The 21,985-nt window shown below is 40.3% G+C and overlaps 1 protein-coding gene across 10 annotated transcripts; it reads right to left on the bottom strand.

Moving 5' to 3' along the window:
* Positions 1 to 1,088: 1,088 nt before the first annotated feature.
* On the bottom strand, positions 1,089 to 21,720 carry ADNP2 (ADNP homeobox 2). 10 transcript variants are annotated; one of them, XM_053965275.1, is made up of 7 exons: positions 21,474 to 21,720; positions 20,893 to 21,120; positions 17,800 to 17,993; positions 15,802 to 15,950; positions 13,898 to 14,017; positions 9,386 to 9,475; positions 1,089 to 6,402 (listed from the first exon to the last, which is right to left on the bottom strand). In XM_053965275.1, exons 5-7 carry the CDS (start codon positions 14,003 to 14,005, stop codon positions 3,433 to 3,435), a joined length of 3,168 nt encoding a protein of 1,055 aa, XP_053821250.1. In that variant the 5' UTR covers positions 14,006 to 14,017; positions 15,802 to 15,950; positions 17,800 to 17,993; positions 20,893 to 21,120; positions 21,474 to 21,720; the 3' UTR covers positions 1,089 to 3,432. The 10 variants fall into 10 exon arrangements, with proteins under 10 accessions (XP_053821250.1, XP_053822055.1, XP_053818820.1 ...); XM_053966080.1 differs by having other exon boundaries at positions 15,806 to 15,950; positions 20,776 to 21,120; XM_053962845.1 differs by having other exon boundaries at positions 20,776 to 21,120.
* Positions 21,721 to 21,985: the final 265 nt, after the last annotated feature.

Consider the following 21,985-nt stretch of genomic DNA (forward strand, 5'->3'; position numbering starts at 1 on the left):
ACTAGCTGAATAAGCATCTGAGGTTTTCTGAATTTTAAACACTGAAGGGAAAAAAAGTCTGATGTGTTCGTGAAGGTAGGTAGCATTCCATACAGTATTGAAAACTCACCACAAAGGTGCTTTGGTTATTGGTCCCTTCCAAAATGTCAGTTTACCAAACAATATTCACTTAACTCCCAGCACATAAGCATATGCAGAAAGAAACATGACCAATATAATAATAATCCTTCCTAATACATATTCAAGTAATAAGTTATCACACTATTTCACAAGCACAAAAATCAAGGCACCACAACAAAGTATTACTGCTCAAACATGGACACCTCTCCAGACCAATGTATTTCAGAAGCCGAATACATGTAGATTTGGGGCTTTTTCAGTCCCATAGGAAACAAATACTTGCAACAATTATCCTGCAAGCCAACCAGTATTCTTCACAAAGGGGCTTCCTTCACATGCTTCAGGGACTTGTATTCATAGTCTGCTGCAGAGGGCAGCTCCACTATTCTCCCATTCCCATATCTTAGCAGTGTGAGGCTCTGTCCTTAGGGAAGTGCCTGAGAGGCAATTCCACATTGCCCATGTGGAGCCTAAGGCAGGGACAGCAGTGTGTTTCCTGACTTTCTATCTGAATGATTTCACCTGTGAGAAGCCCACAGCAAAAAGGCTGATTTAGTTAAAAGTCACTGATTTTTAACTTGGCTGTTTTCAAGCTCCTTGGTTTTCCTGAAAATCACAACCATACTGTGTTCTCAGTCACCACTTTCACATTTCAAAATTCATCTGGTTTTTATTTCTACAGTACCTACTTAACAAGAGCACAAGCAGTTAGTGACAGCAAATTAGTACCAAGATTTACGAATATCAGTGTCTGGGAAAAAATGCAGCCATGAGTATTTGAGATAATACATAATTACTATAATGCACTAAGATCTACCTGAGGCATCTAGATCCAAGTTCTACATCTTACTTTCCTCTTGTCTCTTTCAACAGCCATTTTGCACCAAAAAAAGTTCATATAAAGTTCTGTGAATGTATTAAAAGACGGAAGAGGATGGATAGGCAATCATTTGCACACACACCTAAGAGAAAGTTAAAAATATGGTTTATTTGGAATTGTAAAATCAAAATCCAATAAATTAAGTGTTTAATATCAACACTGGACACTATGTAGGAAAACTCTGGTAAGACTGGATTGTTCCCTTGGTGCCCCAAGCATGGATGAACCATGAAATTACTTCCCAGCTCTCCACAGCCACACTGCTCACTCTATAATCTTTCCCCATTCATGGCAAGCCTGCCCCAGATGCACACTGCCAAACCCCCATCCTGGGGTCTCATCAGAACCAGCAGAACTGCTCCAAAGATGACAGGGCTCACAGGGCAGAGGCTGTAAGAGCAAGAGTAAGTGCCTACATTTCAGGACTTCTTCCTCACCCACATCCCTCTGAACAGGTTTCATGAACAGTGTGCTATGGCCAAATGTATTTTATTTTTTAATTTTTAATGAGCTATTATGAAGCTCTAAGAACACAGTTTCTTAATCACTTTTTGGGGTGGGGCGTGCAACTGATCCTAGAAATATTGTTTATGTTTGTTTAACACTGCTATTAAATTACTAGGTTTTTCCAAATAGCAGGTTCTCTCTAAGTAACCGTATGTTACATACACATTAAAACTCTTTGAAGCAATAAATATGAAAATATGAAGATTTTACCCAAAATATAACTCCAAACAGCTTATAAAGCCTCAGGCAGGAAGTCACCAAATTCTGCTAAAAATGTCACGCCCTTTCAGAAACAGCAATAAAACATTCTGTATCTGCTTTAAAAAGTGCCTATGGCACAGGTCAAAAGACTACTTACTACCTTAAAAAATAAAAATAAGCTTGGGCATATCACCCTTTCTTTCTAACACTGGCACGAGTGAACTTCATTTTCTTTCTTTTTAGAAAGGAGGGTGGGGAGAGTGGGATGAAGAGGAGGAAATAAAACCAATGCATCTTACAAGTTATTTATTATGCAACTGGCTGTTGGTATTGGATGCACTCTTTGACAAGCCAGATGAAAACAAGCATATCCAGAAAGGACACACACAAGGCCTTGATGTGGCCACCTGTTTGTGCTTCAACTCAAGTGAAACTTCCCAACAGCTCTTCTGTATTCTGCAACAGAGATGTTAGTCCATACTGAAGGTAAGCCTGTTTGGGTGCAATGCTCTCTACAGGCCAACAAGAATCCATCACAACATGAATATCATGAGCTCGAGTACTCAATAGTTTAAAGTCTTGATGCTACCAATTAATCCAGGTTCAGTTTGTACCACTTCTGACCCAAGGGACTTCAAGCCAGGGATATAATTTGCTGGGGAGTAGGCGCTGCTCAGTTATAACCCCATAAAACAGCAATTTAAAATGTGAGATTTTTCACCAAATTTGGGTGATATTTGGATAGGGCTTCTACACATAAGTGACATGCACAGAGGTCATATACTCCATGTATCAAAGCAATGTGACACTCTCCAAAGCAGCTTTGTTTTTTGAAAAAGAAAATAAAATAAATGCTGCTTTGAACAACAGGTAAACAACCAGGCTTCAACACCATATGAAAAGGATAAAAAACTTCTGGTTAGCAAGATCTAACAGATAACACAACCATTTCAAGTCAGTTCACTGTAACACTTCAATGGGCACCCAAAAGCCCCTCATGTTAATACTCAGCAGGAACCACAGATCACCAGACTTAACTGGCACAGGTATTGTGACCAAGGAAAAAACCACAATGTCATGTATTTCACAGCTACCAGTTCCATGGGAATTTGAAGGGGCAATGGATGTAATGGTCGCAATCACTTCTTCAGTAGATAAACCAGAAACAAGTAAAAAATATCAGGACTTAAAAATATAAATAATCAATTTCATCTTTTTCACATAGTTTACCTTGTTATTTTAACCTACACTACACATTTTATTACTTAGAAAAGATGACACTGCAGAAAAATAAAATAAAATTTGGTTTTAACAAGTAGGAGGGTTTTACACGGTAGTATAAAAAATGTAATAGTAGCCTGGAGGGGAAGAAAAATAAATGGAAGTGGAACAAAACACAACAAAAAACAAAAACCACAAAGCAAAACAAATAACAAACAAAAAACTAAATACAAACAGAAAAAAACAAATCAACCAAAAAACCCCCACAACACTACCCCCAGGGAAGGTAAAAAGCTAAAACAAATTCCAGATGTTTAAGTCTGAAGGTTTTAACTTTTAAAATACACAACTACATGTGGCTTTCACAATAACAGTCACAGATACTTTTTGTATTACTGCACCCTTCAACAGGCCAGTCTGCAAGTTAAAATAAACAATATAATAAACTACTAAATTTTAAGTATGCAATTATGGATTGCTTTTAGCTGTTATAAAAAGCTGGGTTACATATCCAATGGTCCATCTTTTAAATTCAAACTGTGCTTAATGTTTTTTAATTCAGACATACTGAAACCCATCAGCACAGATGGTTTGTGATGTTTTATTGCCTTTAAGCATGTATTCCTCATTTTTCCAAAGAATGATGCAACATCAATTTTCCACACATATAGCAGCAAGGAAAGTAATTCCACCTCTTTTTTAGAAGGATATGGCCTCTTGTGAAAGTAGTCTGACAAAAACTGTTTCTGTGCCTCATATGAATTGTGATCATACTGATTAGGATCTACTGCTAGAAAGCGAAGATCCTCACTAGAAGGAAGCTTCCTCATCTCAGTCCTAATCTTTTGTCGTTTAAAAGGCACTACCCCTGAATTCATTTCATTCTCTGCAGACAGAGCTATGCCATTACTTAAGCTCAAAGGCTGCTGTTCCTTATTCCTTTGGTCTTCTGCAACAAAGCAGGAATCTGATTGCTTTCTTTTCAGTAACACAGAAAGATGCTTCTCACCATTCACAAACAGCAGCTCTTTTCTCTCAGTGCGCTCAAGCTGCATCTTCAGGTTCGAGTTGGTGTCTTTGGGAGCACTTCTACAACGGAGCAAATGTACAGCAATAGCTGTCAGAGTCATATTTCCAGTGTACACACCACAACAGTGGATGCACTTGAAAGCAGGAGACTTTAAAATTGTATGCACAGTCGGCATTATATGATGCCTCTCTTTCAAATGCTTTTCATAGGTTTCTCTACCAGCAAACGTACCTAAGCAAAAGGGACAGGTGAACATTTTTCTAGTGCATCTCCGGTTCACTTGTGCTGTCTGAGGTTTCACTTTGATGTAAACAGGGACAAGAACTGTTGAATATATTCCAACAAGCACTGCCAAATGTACTTCTCTTTCACCCATGTCTTCATCTGGTAGCACTGTGTTGAAATCAAAGTGTGGGAACACAAGGCCACCCTGAGCATCATTACCTAGCTGAATTCCCCTGTTGCTGTAACTTGCATGCAACTCCTTTCTCCCACTGTGTGCAGTTCTGTTGTGCTCCACAAGGCTTTTTAAGTCATAGAAAGTACCTGTGCAAAACAAGCAAGATAAGCCATGCATGAAGATATGCTTCATGAGCTCTTCCTCACAGAGAAAACATTTACAAGCATAACACCGGATCGCCTTTTCTGTCATCCTCAGAAAGGATGCGCAAGCTGCAAGTTTGTGAGGTTCTGGGGTTTCTACTTTTACTTCAAGTGGTTTGTGGGCCACCTCCATGTGCACCTCGTAGACATTTGAGGGGAAAAGCTCATTACAAATAGGGCAGGTCTTCCACTGCTTGGCCTGTCTGACAGCCTGGCTTGTTTCAGGAGCAGGTGGGGAGGCCTGCAAGGATACATTGTCAGAGGTCAGAACCACAGGAGGAGAGGGAGCATTGGCTGGGGTCCGGGACAGCTGAGCCACTGATGCCGTCTGCATGAGCTGAATGGGCACCTGTGGAGGTGTCACAGTCGCTACTCCACCACCGGCAGAAACAGGCAAAGTAACAGAGACGGGGGCCAGCGTGAAAGTAGGTATCCCATTAACCTGCTTGCCAGTGGGAATCAACTGCCTCAGTAGAGAGCCCGCAGTCAAAAAAGCTGTGCTTTGAGAAACCGGAGGTTGAACTGGTTGATTAACTGGGATAACTGCTGGGGCAACAGGTTGATTAAGCTGAAGGAACCCAGGTCCAACAGGCTGTCTGACAGGAACCACTCCAGGAGCAAGAGGCTGGTTAAGCTGGAGAAGACCCGACCCAACTGTCTGCGTCACTGGAAGAACCCTGGGATCAATGGGTCTGTTCATGTTCCCAAGTGACTGGCTGACAGACAGAATTCCTGGAGCAACTGACTGATTCACAGGGAGGACTCCTGGTGCAACTGGTTGACTCATGGGGCCAACAGGTTGAGTAGTAGGGAGCGGTCCAGCTGGAACCAGACTGTTTATAGTCCCAAAGGTTTGATTAACAGGGAAGAGCCCAGGCCTGACGGGCTGATTAAGAGGAAGAACTGCAGAGGCCACGGCTCTATTTATGGTCCCAACAGAATGATTAAGACGGAGCCCATGAGAAACAAAGACAGCCTGTGAAGGTGACGGCTGAATACTAAGGTTATTCTGAGCCACAGGAGGATTGCTGGGCACAAGAGCGACCTGTGAGGATGTAGCAGCAGGAGCATAGGCGGTTTTTGGGAAGCTGCCAGAGGCACTTGGGACAGTCACTGGCCCAACTGTGTTCTGAACTGCTTGTGTATGCATCATGCTCTGGTTTTGATTATTCTGTGGAAATGCAACATGGATGCAAGCTGGAGCTGTCACAGAACCTGCTGGGACAACAACAGGCCCTGCAGATGGGGCGGCTGCTGCTACACCTGGGACAGGCTTTGGAGCAATATGCATTTGTTTCACAAGTCCAGGTTTCTTAATACGTTCTGAAATCAGAGATCGAAGTTTGTTCTCCAGGTCTCTGTGTGTTTCAGCTGTCAAGACATGGTACATTAAAGAATCTGGGCTGTTTGCAGGAGCATTACATTTTTTACAGTAGAACTCAACTGAATTCAGCGTACTTTCATCACATTTCTCGCCAAAATACGCACTTAGCAAGTTTTCAAAATGGTTCATCAGCACGTGTTTCTTCATATTGTAATACAAGGTGTCTGTGAATTGACATTTTAGACACGTGAAGTTTATGATGTCACTCCTAAATTGTTTCATGCCATCCAAAATGCTGACTGTATAGTTCTGTATTTGTTTATTAAACGAATGAAACATCCAGATGTGTTCTCCCACTACTTTGGGATGAGAAGAAAATGCACATTTTGGGCAAGAAACCACCATCTCTTGGTCCACTTCATCCTCATGGTAACGATGCAAGTGATTCTTGAAAGAAGTAAGCAATTTGGATGAGAACTTGCATAAGCCACAGCAGTATGGCTTTGTTCTGTATCTCTGCAAACAAAAGAAAAACATCCACTTAGAAACTGTCAGTTCCTATGCCACTGGTATATGTTTAAATCGGCACTATCACCTGTCAAAAATGCCTTCACTGGATGTAGAGCATGTATCGTCTCAGTTTCTTCTGGTTTTGAAAAGCAGATTCAAAGATTAAATAATTAAGGGGAGAAACATTTGTGCCTTTTTTGTTTCATAATAATTTACTAAGAAGCCTTAAATGAGTTTACTTCTACCCTAGTTCACAAGAAGCAATTCTGAAGCTTGTCTGTTTTTAAATACAGGAATCACAGAACAAGACGGGAAGAATTTGTATCCCCACTGTATATAGAAGTTAAGCCTTAGGAATCAGGAATAGTAGCCCTTTTAATATGACACTTTTAAAGCTTTGTTTATTTCACGGCCAGCTCCTATCTACTGGACAAAAAGACAAAAAACAGAACAGGCAAGGATTTTTTTTCTGTATTTCAACAACCTATTCTTCACTGAAAACTCTCCAGACCTTCCTAAGAAAGCCCTAAACAATGATTTTTTTAAGAACATTCTTTTGGAGCTAAAATAATAATAGAAAGTAGTAAAACCCCCTTTATAATAAAGCAGTGATGTATTAACTTATATATACAATTTATTTCAACTCATACATACTGGGCATCCCAGTATTTTTCCTCAAAAAAATTTCCTCAAAAACACTCAGTACAGAGCATACACATTCCTCTCAGAAAAGTATTTTAACTGCTTAAGAACACATCTATCTTGCACTAAGCAGAGATTTGCTCCCTCAGTTTTATGTCACGTGACAGCACTGCTTTAATATCCATATGAACATCATTTGTTCTTTCTGAAAAACTGGTATCCCCATCAACCATTTCTTCTGATAAACTTCCTAGGAAGTTAATCCTGGCTCCTGCCAAAAACTACAGAATCAGTCACAGCAACATCCATGTGACAAATCTGTACACTCAAAAATCTAGTGGAATCTGTTCCTTCAGACATGTTTTTCACCTCACTGATTTCTGCCCTCCTGAAACGGAGCCCAAAGGGAACAAGCTGTTATGCCACTACAGCATCCAGCCCAGTTGGATCACCCACATACATCTCACTGACACACCATGAAGAACAGCAACACAACACGTGCAGGTTTGGGGTTTTTTTTCCATGTTATATAACCATGCAGGTTTTACAGTCAGCCATTTACAGACAACAGCCAGCCATCTCCTAGCAGTACTAGGAGAGTCTCCTGATGATAACCAAAATCTGAGCTCCCAATTCAAAAGACTGGGTCAGACAATGCCACTAGCTGGCTAAGGCTGCTAAAGAAGCACATTGCTAAGCTATCACTGAATTATCTTCTAGTTATACTCTTTAGGTGTCTAATCTTAGCTGCCAGCAAACAGCAACAAAGCAAATTAGCAGATGCATCAATCTTGAAGTATCCCACCTAGAGAAAGGCCCCTTACACTAATGAACGAATGAAGCACACATAACATTACTAGAAAATATGCCTCACTACTTCTGAAGGAGTAAAATGACAAAGGAAAAATTCCAAACAATTCTCTTTCAGCTGAACAGAAGCAGGTAGAAGTATGCTGCTTTGATATTCTCTGTATGAAACAGAGCTCTTCCACACAAACACTTTACAAACCATTCTGCCAGCACGTTCTCCTTCCATACTCATCTGCTTTTTCTGTTCACTCATCTGCTTTTTCAGGTTCACCACAACCTACCAATGGCATGCCAGTTTTATAGAAACTTTGATGAAGTAAGAATTACAAGCCACTTAGGAAAAGCAAAGCCTCTTGGAGAATGACCAACACAACCTTCAACTGTATAAAGGAATCCAAAAGAAGGCTTATTAGAGACATTGCGGTAAACTCAATTAGCCCTCCTTTAAAGAACCTACCTAAGAACATAGTAATATACAACTGTCTGTTGTGTAGTCTCACATTCCCCACAACCTAGAATCATGCAGAAAGACAAGACATCCTCCAAAAAACAAAGTTCTGCCAGAACTGTTAATGTCTCCCTAAAAACAGTACAAACGGTGGAAACCACCAGCTTCACTTACATAGACATCTTCTCCAGCCTACTGAGTTTACAGGAGGAAACAATTTATTTTCCCCTTACGGCAACAACTTTGGAATAGAACACTCTGAAGGACCAGCTTATTTTCTCCCAAATCTAGGCAGCATGATATGTGAATGATATACATTAATAAACCAAAATGGTTTAAAGAAAAAGGATAAGAACAACATTAGTATACAAAAGACACAGTTTGGAACACAATCTGTTCCACAGCAAGGTATTATCAATTCCACATTGAAATTCATCGACAGGTCTTCCATAAGAAGGCCATGAGGGGCCCTAAGACCCTTCAGCAAGATTGATTGACTAGTCTACATTTTTTTCTGGACATACTCCACTGCTCTATACACAGCATCTTAGAAAGTTGTTACTATATAAAATTATAGAATTGTTCATCTCAACCCCGCCTTTCTTGTGGAATCTAGATATATAGAACTAAAATCTGTTTCACGTACACAAATCTAACTGGAAAGAGTTTTTCACTGCCACCCTATACCAAGCCACTAATAATAATTTCATCTTAATCCACCTGCATCTATGCAATCACACTTTCACCCTTCCAATGAAACAGGAGTCATGTTGTACAGAAGACCATGCTAGGACTACATATTAGGTTAGGCTAAAAAGGCAGAATATTGTTGTGACATCTTAAAACACTCATGTTCAGGGTTGTATCTTTAAAGACTGAAAATAGTAACTGAAGTCTTCATAACCACCTGCATTACAGGGAAAAACAAAGAGGAAATATAAGATTATTCCCTGACTAATAGCACTTAAAAAACAAATATTAAAGCTATTTTTTTCCATAAAAAAGCTGCATTACAATTTCTGAAAATTGTCAAATTCAGCAACTCCACACAACACGTTTATCCAGAATTTGTGTCACAAACATACATACCTTCCTTTTGCCCACAGGCTCCCAAGGAGAGACATCACTCCATGAAGTGTTACAAAAGTAGTTTTCACCTGCATCAAAACTTTTAAGATTCTAAAAGTAAAATAAAAACATGAAATGAAAATGAGGAATTTGCAGTCTGTTCTGAATATAAAGAAATTCTCAATAGGAAATAAGAAAAAATAAAAAAGAGAAACACACACAAATAGAGGATGACTTGGAAGTCTCTAAACTCCAAATAAATTACTTTGATCAGCTTTGATTTATTTTACCTCAAATATTTGTTCATGTGACTGCCTGGTAATACAGTAGGAATTCTGAACATTTCTTAGTTACTGAAAATAATATTGGGAGTGAAAATACTTACACTTGAATTCCACTGCTTCCAGCCAAGTTCACAGTGAACACTCAAAGTATTTTTCCCCTATACCTTCCTCCTCCTTCATTGGTAATATTTCATTGCTTACTTCATTGCTTTATTAACTTACCACTACGGTTTACTTTGCAACAGGTTTTAGTATTAAATCTGCATAACACTGTTATACTTCTAACTTGGAAAAACAAAAGACATTCACAGAAGCTGATTTCCAAGAGATGCTTTTCCTGAAGCTGCAAAAGGAAAATATTACTGTGTCTACAACAACTGTGCCAGGGAAAGCAACTGTCCTTACAGCCTTCTTTTAATTAATCCCATCAGAGCAGTTCACATCCCTCAAGCCAAAGCCAGCTACTATCTTAAAAATACTAAGTTCATCTCTAGATTTCTGAGACCCACATATATTTAAATACAAACTTAATGTGAAGAAAAAAAAAAACCAAGAAGAAATCCCCAAAAAACCCAAGCTAGATTCCAATTTACTAAGCATTTCTGAAGACCCTAAACTAGATTCAACAGCACACCCAGAATGCCTTGGATGGAACACAGGCTACAAATCCAGGCTTTACCCATAGAAAACTTGCATCTCTTCTCCCCTCACATTATTCCTTTTCACAAATCTTTCTTCACTCAAAACTCTGCAGATACTTAGAGAAAGCATGATTTCCATCTCTTCACCAAACACCAGCAACAGCAGAAGCAGGTAACAAATAACATTTAAGATCAGATGACCTTACAAAAGGAGTGGAATTCATAAACCTAATAATTTAGCAGCAATACAGAACACAGTCAGCAACAAGGAGCAACAAAGCTTCAACAATCAAAAAAATACAGAATTCTACTTAACACAGGCTCTGTCTGCACTAGGCTCTTGTCCATTTGCACCCTGCAAACATGAGCATTCCTACGTGTTCAGCAGATTACAATAAGCCAGAACATCATGCCAGTGATAATTTGATTTTAACCTCATTATTCAAGAATTTAGAAAAACATAGCAGCTGTGTTTGTAATATGCTGTCTACCTTTTCAACTGTAAATTACACTCAAAGAGAAACCAGAAAAGCTCAGGGCAACAATAAACAAATCCCCTGGAATCTAATCAACCCTAGACACTGAATCATGTATTTGCCCTTCAACAAAGCAACCAAAAAAAAAAAAAAAAAAAACCCAAAAAAAACCAGCCAAAAAAAACAACAATAAAAAAACCCCACAGAAAAACCAACCTAAGAAACAAAAACAATACAAACCACAAAACAAACCCCAGGAACCTTAGAAAGAACTCTTGCATGCAACAAGAGAAATCTCAGAACTTTAGTGAACTATTTTTGATAGAGAAAATAGAGCCACTTAAGATTCACTAAAACTTTTTCAGCTGAATACGCTGGAGTGAATTACACACTGTTAAAAAAAGTTTTCTTAAAGTTAACGACTTATCTGAAACATGTTCTGGTTTTGGTTTGAGTGATGGGCTCCTACACTAAAACACCGAATTCCCACAAGCCAAACACATGAAATATGACTAGATAATTTTGCTAAAATAGCTATTTCCTACAGAGGAATAGCCATTCTTATCAATACAATTCTTCACCAGTGCAAATGGCTGCTGTGAACACTTGCTTTAAACAAAGACCCATTAATTAGTTATGCCCTTTCCACAATTTCTCACTTCCAGGAGGGGAAGAAAACAGAAGGGAAAAGTAACAAGAAAGGAACAAAGCCCTCTGAGAAGCCTGCCTAATCCTGATGCATAATAGGTATTTTTAAGTTGAAGAGAAAAACATCTTTAAACTAAGAACTGTTCTCCCCTCTGTATTAAAACTACCACTGTTTTCCTTAACAAAAAGGTAAAAAGGTAGGAGTTTATATGAAGACACAGAATCATAGGACAGAATCATGGAATGGTTTGGGTTGGAAAGGACCCTACAGACCATTTAGTTCCAGCCCCCCCCATCATGGGCAGGGATGTCAATCACTAAACCAGGCTGCCCAGGTCCACATCCAACCTGGCCTTAAACACTGTCAGGGATGGGGCATCCACAGCTCCTCTGGGCAACTGTACCAGTGCCTCAGCACCCTCTGAATAAAGAATTTCTTCCTAACATCTAATCTAAACCTATGCTCTTTCAGCTTAAAACACTGCTGCCCCTTGTCCTGTCCCTATCTGTCCGTAGAAAAAGTCCCTCTCCCTCCTTTTTATGAGCTCCCTTCAGGTATTGCAGGGCTGCAAGGAAGTCTCCCAAAAGCCTTCTCTTGTCCAGGCTGAAAACCCCAGCTCTCTCAGCATGTCTTCAGCTTCAGAGCAGAAGTGCTCCAGCCCTCTGATCACCTTCACAGCCCTAAAGACCACAGTATGTTAGAGAAGCTGGAACAGTGTATTAAAGGAAAACGTCTGACCTTACAGTGTACTTAAACACACTACTTCGAGAATCAAACTATAACTCCAGACAAAATGCTCATGTTTTGTTCCTAGAAGAGATCAATTAGCCTAAAAACTAATCCTTTTGGTCTCTAAGCTACAGAGAGGTACTAGTCATACATTCTATCCCTTCATCTTCCTCACCAACTATTGTCCATTATCGTGCCTTATTACAACAGTGAAAGACCAGATTCAGGTCATGTTTGTAGCATATCATATTTCAATCCATTTCTTACACTGTCCAGCCCCTTCATAAAGAGTCCAGAAATCAATCTAAATATTTGAGAAAACAAACTTTAGGTACTTCTCACTAGATGGTTTTCAAGGTGCTTTCAAACCCAGGCCCTTCTATGATTCCAAGTTTTATTAAAACATCACATATCCCATGCTACCAAAAAGCAATACCATCATCATATGAACCAAGTACAAATCAAGCTATAGAAACCATTCTTCCTACTGCTAAAGTTGTACCAAACCCAGCCCCAGATTACCTGGAAAAAACAAACTGAAGTTATGAACTTGGTTGAGGGAGAATTATTTGCAAAAAAAAACCTAATATGGTATTTTTTTGGCACAAATCTCATAGAGGTTTTTCTACAATGGAAATGTTTGCTGGGTTTCCCACCACCATTTTTCACTTAAAAATGAAGCAAAACCAACTAAACATACATTATACATAACCCCAAAAACCCAATCAAATACAAAACAACTTTTTACTTATTTACTATTGAAGTCCATGCAACAATCAAAGAGACCACAAGCAATTTCATAGTAAAAACCTGTCACCATTAAAACACTCCTGCTTCCAATGGTCAAGACAGACTCAGCTTCTGAGTTAGAACTGTGATTATAGAATATTAACAAAATAAAAACAGCAAGTAAATGGGTATTAGTAGACATTATGATTTTCCTTGAGCTGTTAGAACATTTAGATATATACAAAACTGTTCAAACGCAATAATAAAGAATGTTCCAAAATCAGTTATGCATGTAGTCTTGAACATTTTTTTCCAATTACTAACAGAATTTCAGAAAGAAACCACCACAAAAGACACAACAGCACCCTTATGGAGTGTTAAACCTACTTTAGTACTGCCATACAGAAGCAATGAACGTATTGTCAACGCGAAGGCATGAATGTACTCAACAGCTAAAAAAGCCTGTGCACCAGCTCACTGAAATACACTATTGTTAAGAAATGGAGTTACATTGCTGTGTTTGCACCTCTTCTGGTATTAGGTTTGCCAATCTGTTGGTGTGCATTCTTCCTGACTGATGCACAAAATTCTCTTCTCGAAGTGGCACCAGTGGTACAAGGTTTATCTTAATCACCCCAGTACACCTGCATACACTTTTTAAGATACAGAACCAAACTACAACTCCGTAAGATCATTTTGGTATTTTTCACCAGACACAAAGTTTAAAGGCTTATCCATTTTCAGAAACGCAGATGATTTGTATGTCCCTTCAGAAGCTTGCCCTTGATATGTGTTGGGATGTCTTTGAGGAGATTCTTCCTCATCTGTTTGAGATCTTCAAAGAATTGAAAGAAGTTTTGGCATAGCACACAAATAACAATTCATTAGTCTGTGGTATTTTTTCCTAAAGCTGTACTGTTTCTTTTTGTTGAAACATTACTAACAGAATATGTGGCACCATCTATGACATGTATTTGTCAGGATTTTACATTTCAGATTGGTTTACATTCTTTCAAATACTTTACCTTCAACAATTCCCTGCAGCTGTCAAGCCCAAGATCCACAAGAATGTCCTTCACCTTTTTTCGAGCCTTCCTTACATTATCAAGGTTTTGAACAGGCATTTGAAACATTTTGCACTTTTCCTGGGAAAAAAAAAAACCACAACCACCAAAAAATAAAGAAAAAAAGAAAATAAAAGAAGAGGAAAAATAAAAGAGAATGAAAAAAGGGACTAAATACTTGAACACAGGCACTTGCATTTAAGTGTGTTAAAATAAGAACTAAAATCTGAAAAGTCATAGAATAGAAATATTTAGGTTAGAAAAGACCTCTAATATCATTGAGTTCACACATTAACCCACCACAATCATTATCCATGCCTCTCATCACTACACCTATGTGTCTTCTAAATACCTCCAGGAATGGGGACTGAACTACTTCCCTTGCCAGCCCATACTAGTGCTTGGCAACCCTTTTTCTGAAGAAGTTTCTCCTAATATCCAATTTAAACCTTCCCTGGTACAACTTGCTCTTTTCCTGCCACTTGCTATTTGGGGAAAGAGACCAACCCCAACCTGGCTGCACCCTCCTTTCAGGCAGCTGTAGAGAGTGGTAAGGTCTCCCCCTGAGACTTCTTTTCTCCCAACTAAACACCCCCAGCTGCCTCAGCCACTCCTCATTGGACTTGTGCTCCAGACCCTTCTGCAGCTTCACTGCCCTTCTCTGAACTCACTCCAGCTCCTCAATGTCTTTCCTGACGGCACAAAACTGGACACAGCACTTGAGATAAGGCCTCACTGTGCTGAGTACAGGGTCAATCACTGCCCCAGTCCTGCTGGACACACTCTTGCTGATATGGGCCAGGATGCCATTTCTTAAATATGGAAACCCAAAATCCTTAAGCCAAAGTGGGCTCATTAGCATTTCCCAAGTAGAACACTTGACTGATTTTATAGGAAACAGAATCTAATATGGGGTGGGGGGAAATTCCTTATATTTCTTCTATCTACAGAAAATTCCAAATATTTCTTTCAGATCTCCTTGTATCTACATGGCAGGAGCATTGGCTTTGTAGGGGTTTTGTAAAAGAACACGAACACCAGAGTTTTATTAAGTTCTATTCAGAAAATTACTATAATATCATTTAAGAAGGAGAAATTCCACACCTTTCACCTTAAATGCTAGCATCAAGATGGGAAGTCTCTTTGATAATTTTGTTTGCTGTCAAGCATGTAGATGCTTAAAATATGATTGCTAGTAAAATCTAGATTTCCTGCAGAAGCTTCTACTTTTGTAAACTTTTAAGGTATCTCCATAGGCTCAGCTTTAGAAGTAAAAAAAGCTCAGCCTTTGTCAACTCCTTCCTACATTACAGCAAGATGCAATTTAGACTGAGCTTTAAGAAACTACAATGGACACAGAATGCAAAACCTAACTCTAAGCCTGCACTGAAAAAGGTCACTGGAAGCTTCTGCAGTACTTGATGCTTAAATAGCTGACAGAGGATCCAGGAACATTTACAACATCTTAGTCCTTACTGCTAAACAATTCATCCATCCAGGACACACTTGAACAGGAAAAAGGAAAAAAAAAAATAGAAATAGAGGAAATCTCCAAACAGTACTTTAGCACACACAGTCTCAAATGTCTAGAAAAGCTGTACTTTACCAAAAAAAAAAAAAAAAAAAAAAACAAGCTCTCTGCCAACATGAAAGCTCTACTTTGAATGATAAGACTTTCATGTAAATAGTTGCAAAATCCCCTTGCACATAAGACACCAGCTACAAGCTAAGCCTAAAAAAAAAAAATCCCCAACACTCACAAACCATGTAAAAAATGTTCTAGTCTGTATGTAATCACCCCAAACCTTAATATATGTACAAAACATACAATTGATGGGTTTATGATTTAAATTCAAACAACTCACATACTATTCTTTGCTTCTTCTCCCTTGAAAGGAAAGGTAGGGAGAGGGAACCCCATTTGACAGACGCTAGTCTTGTTTTCTAATGTTTTTTATCACCAAGAAGTCCAGAAGACATTCTGATACCATCAGGGTAGGTGTAGAAAAGGAACCTATACAGAATGGAATAAATCAGAGTAATTGGTCTGGCATTCTCTCAAAATGCAATGAGCAAATATTTGACATAAAATACTCTTTTTAAAGTGAAGTCCACCAGGAATTTGCAGAGTCCCTAGTTAAAGCTTTAAGATCAGTCCCTCTATGACAGCAGGTTATGCACATCAACCCCACAGGTCCAGTGCAGGTAACAACAGAGCTGACTGGACACCACCATGCCCAGTGGTGATCAGCCAGAAGGAAATATGGTTCAATACATTAGGCTCCACTGGAAACAGTTTCCCCATCCCAGTCCTCCAACTCATACACTAATGCTACTAAAGAAGGTGAAGCAGGCATTTTTTGAGGCATGTCTAGCTCACAAATAAGAAACAATCTATAGGGGCATAGTATGTGACATCCATGTACCTCAACAGTTCTCTTAACCAGTGATCATTCTGAAATTATTAATGCAGAAGAAAAAAATGAAATAAAATTATTAATTATCCTTAAATTATTAATCCAGGTGAAAGAAAAACACACCAAAACCTCCACCATAACAGAAAAAACTTGAATATAAATTATTTTCCAGTTTTCAAACAGTTGGTCTTTAATCCAAAGGCCACCGTGTGCAATCACATGCAATATTATTCAGTAGGTATTTAAACAACCTTCTTGGGAGTAAGGATCTTAAAGGATCTCGCACCAGAATCACAGAAGAGTATGGGTTAGAATGGATCTTAAAGATCATCTAATTCCAGACTTACTTCCATGGGCAGGGATACCTCCCACTAGACAAGGTTGCTCAAAGTCCCATCCAACCTGGCCTTGAACATTTACAGGGATGGGGCATCCACAGCTGCTCTGGAAAACCTCTGCCAGTGCCTCACCACCCTCACAGTTCTTCCTAAAATCCAACCTAAATCTACTCTCTTGGAGTCTCTCTATCCATTAGACCAGCACTGCCCCACCATAAAGGTCACAAAATACCAACCTTCTAAACTTATTCCCTCAAATCCTCAGTTTAATTCCTTGATTATTATGCAGTTCATTATCCACATCTTCATACTAATAATTTATTTTCCTTATATTTTGGACATTCCTCAAGCTTTAGTTTGCACTTTGGTTCCATGCATTTGTTGCATGGAACAATACACAACAAACTGTTTCACATTCCATTCTTAATCAGCAAATTCAACACGAAAGGACTACAGTTAAACTCAACAGTGGTTACCAAGAGTCTTGATAATTTTAATGTGCTGCCTGTCTAAAAGACAAAAAATTATTCTTCACTGCTTTTAATTGTTGTTTCCAAAAACCTGATAACCCAGAGTTTTTAGACTAGTGCCACTTCATAAACAGAACCAAGGCAAGTTTTTAGCAAAACAGAAGAATAATTTTAGCAGCTGATGTCTCACATTCAGTTCTAAGAATGCCATCCAACTCTTGTCAGGCATTTTAGCCATCAAGCTATTCCTGCATTTGTTGCTTGTTCAGATCTCATCTCCATAATAATATACACAGTGGAGCTTTATTCAACACTACAGGTTCGTTTCATTTCTACATTTGTTATCACAGATTGTTACACTCACCAAACTACATTTGACTTTTCAAAGATCACAAATGCAATTCCCTTCCAGTACTACTGCAGTATTTTAAGACTAGTCTAAAAGACAAGGTAACAGTCTGCACAGTATCTTGGTAGTTAAAGACACCAGTTTTCAAATTAACTACCTTTTACTGTCATTTCTCTGCATTACAAAAAAAGAAAGGAAAAACACTAACACTGCACCTCTTCAAAGTGAGAAGTCATCACAAAACACCAAGTTTCTCTTCATTCTACTTCTTAGAACCATTCTCATTCACCTTGGAAGGAACCTCAAGAGGACACCCAGTCCAGCTTCCTGTAAGCAGGCTCAACCATTAATTGCAGTCAGGGCACTCTGCTTTGGCCAGTCAGGTTTAGCGACCTCTCTGAACAACTTCCTCCAGTGACAGACTGTGGTCACATTGAGAGCTTTATTCCTTACATGAAATCGGCACCACTCTTGTTTGTGTTCCTACAGGAAATAGGTATTTGCAAGCAAATGAAAATGGAGTTGGTATGGAGCTGGCAAAAGGAAGATGCACATATGTGCCTTCAATGTGCATGTAAATACTTACAGCAAAATCCAGTCAACTAGATAATGAGGCATTTCTAGAGTTTTCAGGAAAAGAGGAATGTTAGAAGATCCACAGAGAAAATAGCCATAATGTATTTTAGACACCAGATAATCTCTACAGAAGCAAATCTCCAGATGTGTTCCTTAAGTGGTTGGCCTTCACTTGCCCATTGCTCAAAATAACTGCTTTGAGCAGGAAAATTATGAAAGATTTATGGAACTTTGTCCTTTCATCTGCCTTGGAAACTGAATAATTTTTAATTTTTTGTAACTTTTATATAGTAACTGAAAAATATTTTTATAAAGGCTTTGGTCTTTTTAAAAGGTTTGTACCTTTTATAGGACCTTTATAAAAATGTATGGGTTTGGAACACTTGGGTTGGAGTATTTTGGAAGGCTTGTTTACCAACTTGTATTTCAGCAGTTGTCAGAACTGACAAGCACCAATAAAAAATTACGCGTTGCGGCCAGAATATTGCTAATAAAGTCCAGGGTAAGGAAGCAAAAAGGGCCTTTGCATGGTATCCACAGATGTTTTATTCAGCCTCGCAGTGAGATGTTCAGGGTCCAAGGCACACTCATTAGGGGAAACCTGGTTTCTCCCTGTCCCCCGAGGTAGGGGCTGAACCGTGCTCTCGGGCAGTACAAAGATGATGGCCAATAGGGGAATAGGGAGGGAGTGGCTGAGGGACATAGTAACACGGGAAGGAGCCAATGGAGGTCCCAACAGCCCCCGAGGGAAGCCTCTTGTGTCTCCCCAACCCAGGGAATGCCTCCCAGGGTCCCCACAAATTATTTTCATTATAGTAAACTCATCAGAAGTTGACAATTCAGTATTAGTTCAGAAAACAAATAAAACTGCTTCATTCCTGGAAGTGGAATGAAAGCATGTGATCTATTTTCAAGAATCCAAGGAACAAGAACACTGGATGGCAGAGAGCAGCTAGGAGGACAGGCGCACTAAGAAACTGCCTAGAAGAATGAAAGTTTGGCTCAGCCGTGCCAAATTTTACCCTCATCAATTTTGTTCTGTTTCTGATAAGCTTACATGTCCTTTAAGAAATCACATCTGGGTATCTGCTCAACCACACATTGCACGGTCAGTTCAATTTCCTGGACTCTTATCTCTGCCTTCTGAAAGATTCCTAACCGAATTTACAAGTATGTCAGCACCATCAAAGCTTATCCAACCTATGGAGGGAGAGGGAAGAAAGCTTCCTAAAGAAAAAGTCGATTGATTAGAATGGATGCTATTCTTGTTCATTGTTTAATCTGCTGTAATTTAAAATATATTCTAAAAAACCTTACAAAGAGCAGTTCTGGTCAACAAAGCAGTTTCTCTTTATCTTCTTATATTCAAATTTCTATCCAAGGGCAACTTAATAGAAATGTCAAGTAAGAAAAAAAATTTAACTCTTCTTTGTCTAGCTATATCAGAAACTTCTGGGCACTTCTAATCATAGATCTCTTAGAGTCACAATAATTCTGTTTATTTCATGGCTATAAATCACATATCTGTTAAAAAGGTCATCTTGCCCAACACCAAGATGACCATCATTCAACAGCTGCTAACACACAATGAAGACCAGTAAGATATGTGATGGTATAGCTTGAGATGCAGCACAACAACCTGCATCTTACCTAACATATCAAAGCAAATTTAGATCACTAACTTCAGCTACTGTGGTTTAAATAACTATTGTGATGGTTCATTAACACACAACCAAGTCCCTGCTATCCAAGACTGGTGTGAGAAGAAGCTAAGGGACACTACCATGAAGGGACACTACCATTTAAACTCATGGAGCCTTCCTAAAGCACTAACACAATACTTTGACTCCCTTGAGAGTCCCTTCTCAGTATTGGCAAGAACCTGAACCCAGCAGGATCCAAGCTCATCCTAGGTGATGTAAGCATCTGCATGGAGCACACTCAAATCCTGCAGGATTTGTCAGCCCCATGTGTATGTGTTCAGAAGAGTCACATCCTGAGTGCAGCTATTCCAGGAGGAAGTACCACTGCATTTGTGCTGCACTCGTCAGCTTGGTGTGACCCAAAGACTCTGCACTTTACAAGTGAACACAACAGCCCACAGTATAGACAATCCAAAATCTTAACAGGTCAGAAAGGGGACAGAACTGACACCCCCTGCCCCAGGGCTACGCAACAGGTTTCAGAAGGAGGACTAAAGCATTCAAACACAAACCAGCTCCACCAGCACTCAGTAAGACTTAGCCCAAGGCCAGGAATTCCCAATAGAAAAACATAAGGTGCAACAAAAGTGTGTGTGCTCTTCCTTGTTTCTAAAGATTTGCTGTAATTTGCGGGGGATGTTGTTTTTCACAAAACTTCCATGAAACAAACCACAGAAATTATTACAGCTTATCATATACACTATACCTTATAACAGGTCTTATTACAGCTTATCATATTATTTATTTCTTACCTAGTTCCTCTAAATATTGTGCTTCCTTTTTTTTTTGATCAAAATTAAAGAGATTTTTTTTTTTAAAAAGCATGAGGATTTCTAGAATACAGATTCAATATCCCAGAAGTCTTTTTAAGTATTTAATTATAGCTCTTTAAAAGTGTTTTTAACAAACACAGATTTCTGGTTGACAGGTAACTGTTAAGGACAACAACTAATTCCTTCCCAATAATTAACACGTCAGAACTTTACCTGCTGAAAGCGAGTTGTTCGTAACTTTGACAGTACAGGACTCAACCACTGCAGGAGGAGTTACACACGTGTCTTTTATTCCATTTACAAATCAGGAAAACTGTAACTTCCCATTACCTGCTCTTGACCACCAAACAAGTGCATTCAAATGGTTTTCACGGCTTGCATTGTGCGGCATGTGTTTGTTTACATTATTCATAAACTTCTTTTCTAAACGTATGCATTGCTGAGGCACCACAAGAATATTCAACGCAATTTTGCGTCCCATTAACTGGTTCCATTAACCGGTGACGAAGTGCTGGTTCTGTACGTGCGTCACTCCTGTCCCTGCTACAGTTTGTCAAACTGTTTCAAAACAAAACAATTTATTAAAAGTGATTAAAATTATTTATCTAGACTTCAAAGCAAGCTATTAAGCTGGCTCCTTAGACACTCCATCGATGAAGTGCAACCTGGAATTAAACAGCCAACAAGCAAGACGCGCAATAATAACGAGCTGCTCACAGCCCGCAGCGGCGACGAGGCAGCGGGGAAGCATTCCCGCGTAAAGCGCCTCGTCCGATGGGGCCACGCCGGACCCGTCCCGTCCCTCCCCGCCCGGGGAAGCCACTCTGAGTTCGCAGCGCCCGCCGAGCCGAAATCGCGCATACACCGGGACGTTCGCCGCCCTTCGCCCCGCCCCGCCCCGCCCCACGTACCCGGCCGGGCTGCAGGGGGAGCCCCCGCCGCTGCTGCTCCTCCTCCTGGCTCTTGCTCCCGCTCCTCCTCCAGCGGCCGCCGCCGCCGCCCCGCACCACCGCCACCAGCCGGCCACGGCTCTGGCTCTGCCCACGGCACTGCCGCCGGCGCTGCCCGGTGCCGCCGCTCCCGCGGCCCCGCCTCCCGGCCCGGCGCCGCGGCCGCGCTCAGTGCGCTCCCCGAGGGGGCGGCGGCATGGCCGGGGCTCCGCGCGCGCCTCGCCCCGCGCCCGCCTCTCTCAGTGCCCGCCGCCCGCGCGCCGCCCGCGCCGCATCAACCACCAGAAAGAGAAAATGGCGCTCGATCTGGCAGAGGAAGTGACGTAAGGCTCATTTGTATGGCAGACGGCCAGCCAATGGGGGGAGACTCTAGCAGTGCTCCCATTGGCTCCCCGGATGGCATGGGCGGGGCTAGAGGCGGGACCTCAGGTGGGGGCGGGGCCCAGCCTGGAGCTCACCTGCGCCCCTTCACA

Source organism: Vidua chalybeata, chromosome 1, assembly GCF_026979565.1.
Source record: "Vidua chalybeata isolate OUT-0048 chromosome 1, bVidCha1 merged haplotype, whole genome shotgun sequence".
In the NCBI taxonomy this organism is placed as follows: Eukaryota; Metazoa; Chordata; class Aves; order Passeriformes; family Viduidae; genus Vidua; species Vidua chalybeata.

What these genes read in the sequence shown, in the direction of transcription:
- ADNP2 (XM_053961210.1), bottom strand. Translation starts at nt 20,919, where the DNA reads ATGCACTTGTTTGGTGGTCAAGAGCAG. An exon ending in TGTTTGGTGGTCAAGAGCAG is followed by an intron (nt 14,018 to 20,892) that starts GTAATGGGAAGT and finishes TTTTTTTCCCAG; the next exon opens with GAAAAGTGCAAAATGTTTCA. An exon ending in GCTGCAGGGAATTGTTGAAG is followed by an intron (nt 9,476 to 13,897) that starts GTAAAGTATTTG and finishes TTTTACTTTTAG; the next exon opens with AATCTTAAAAGTTTTGATGC.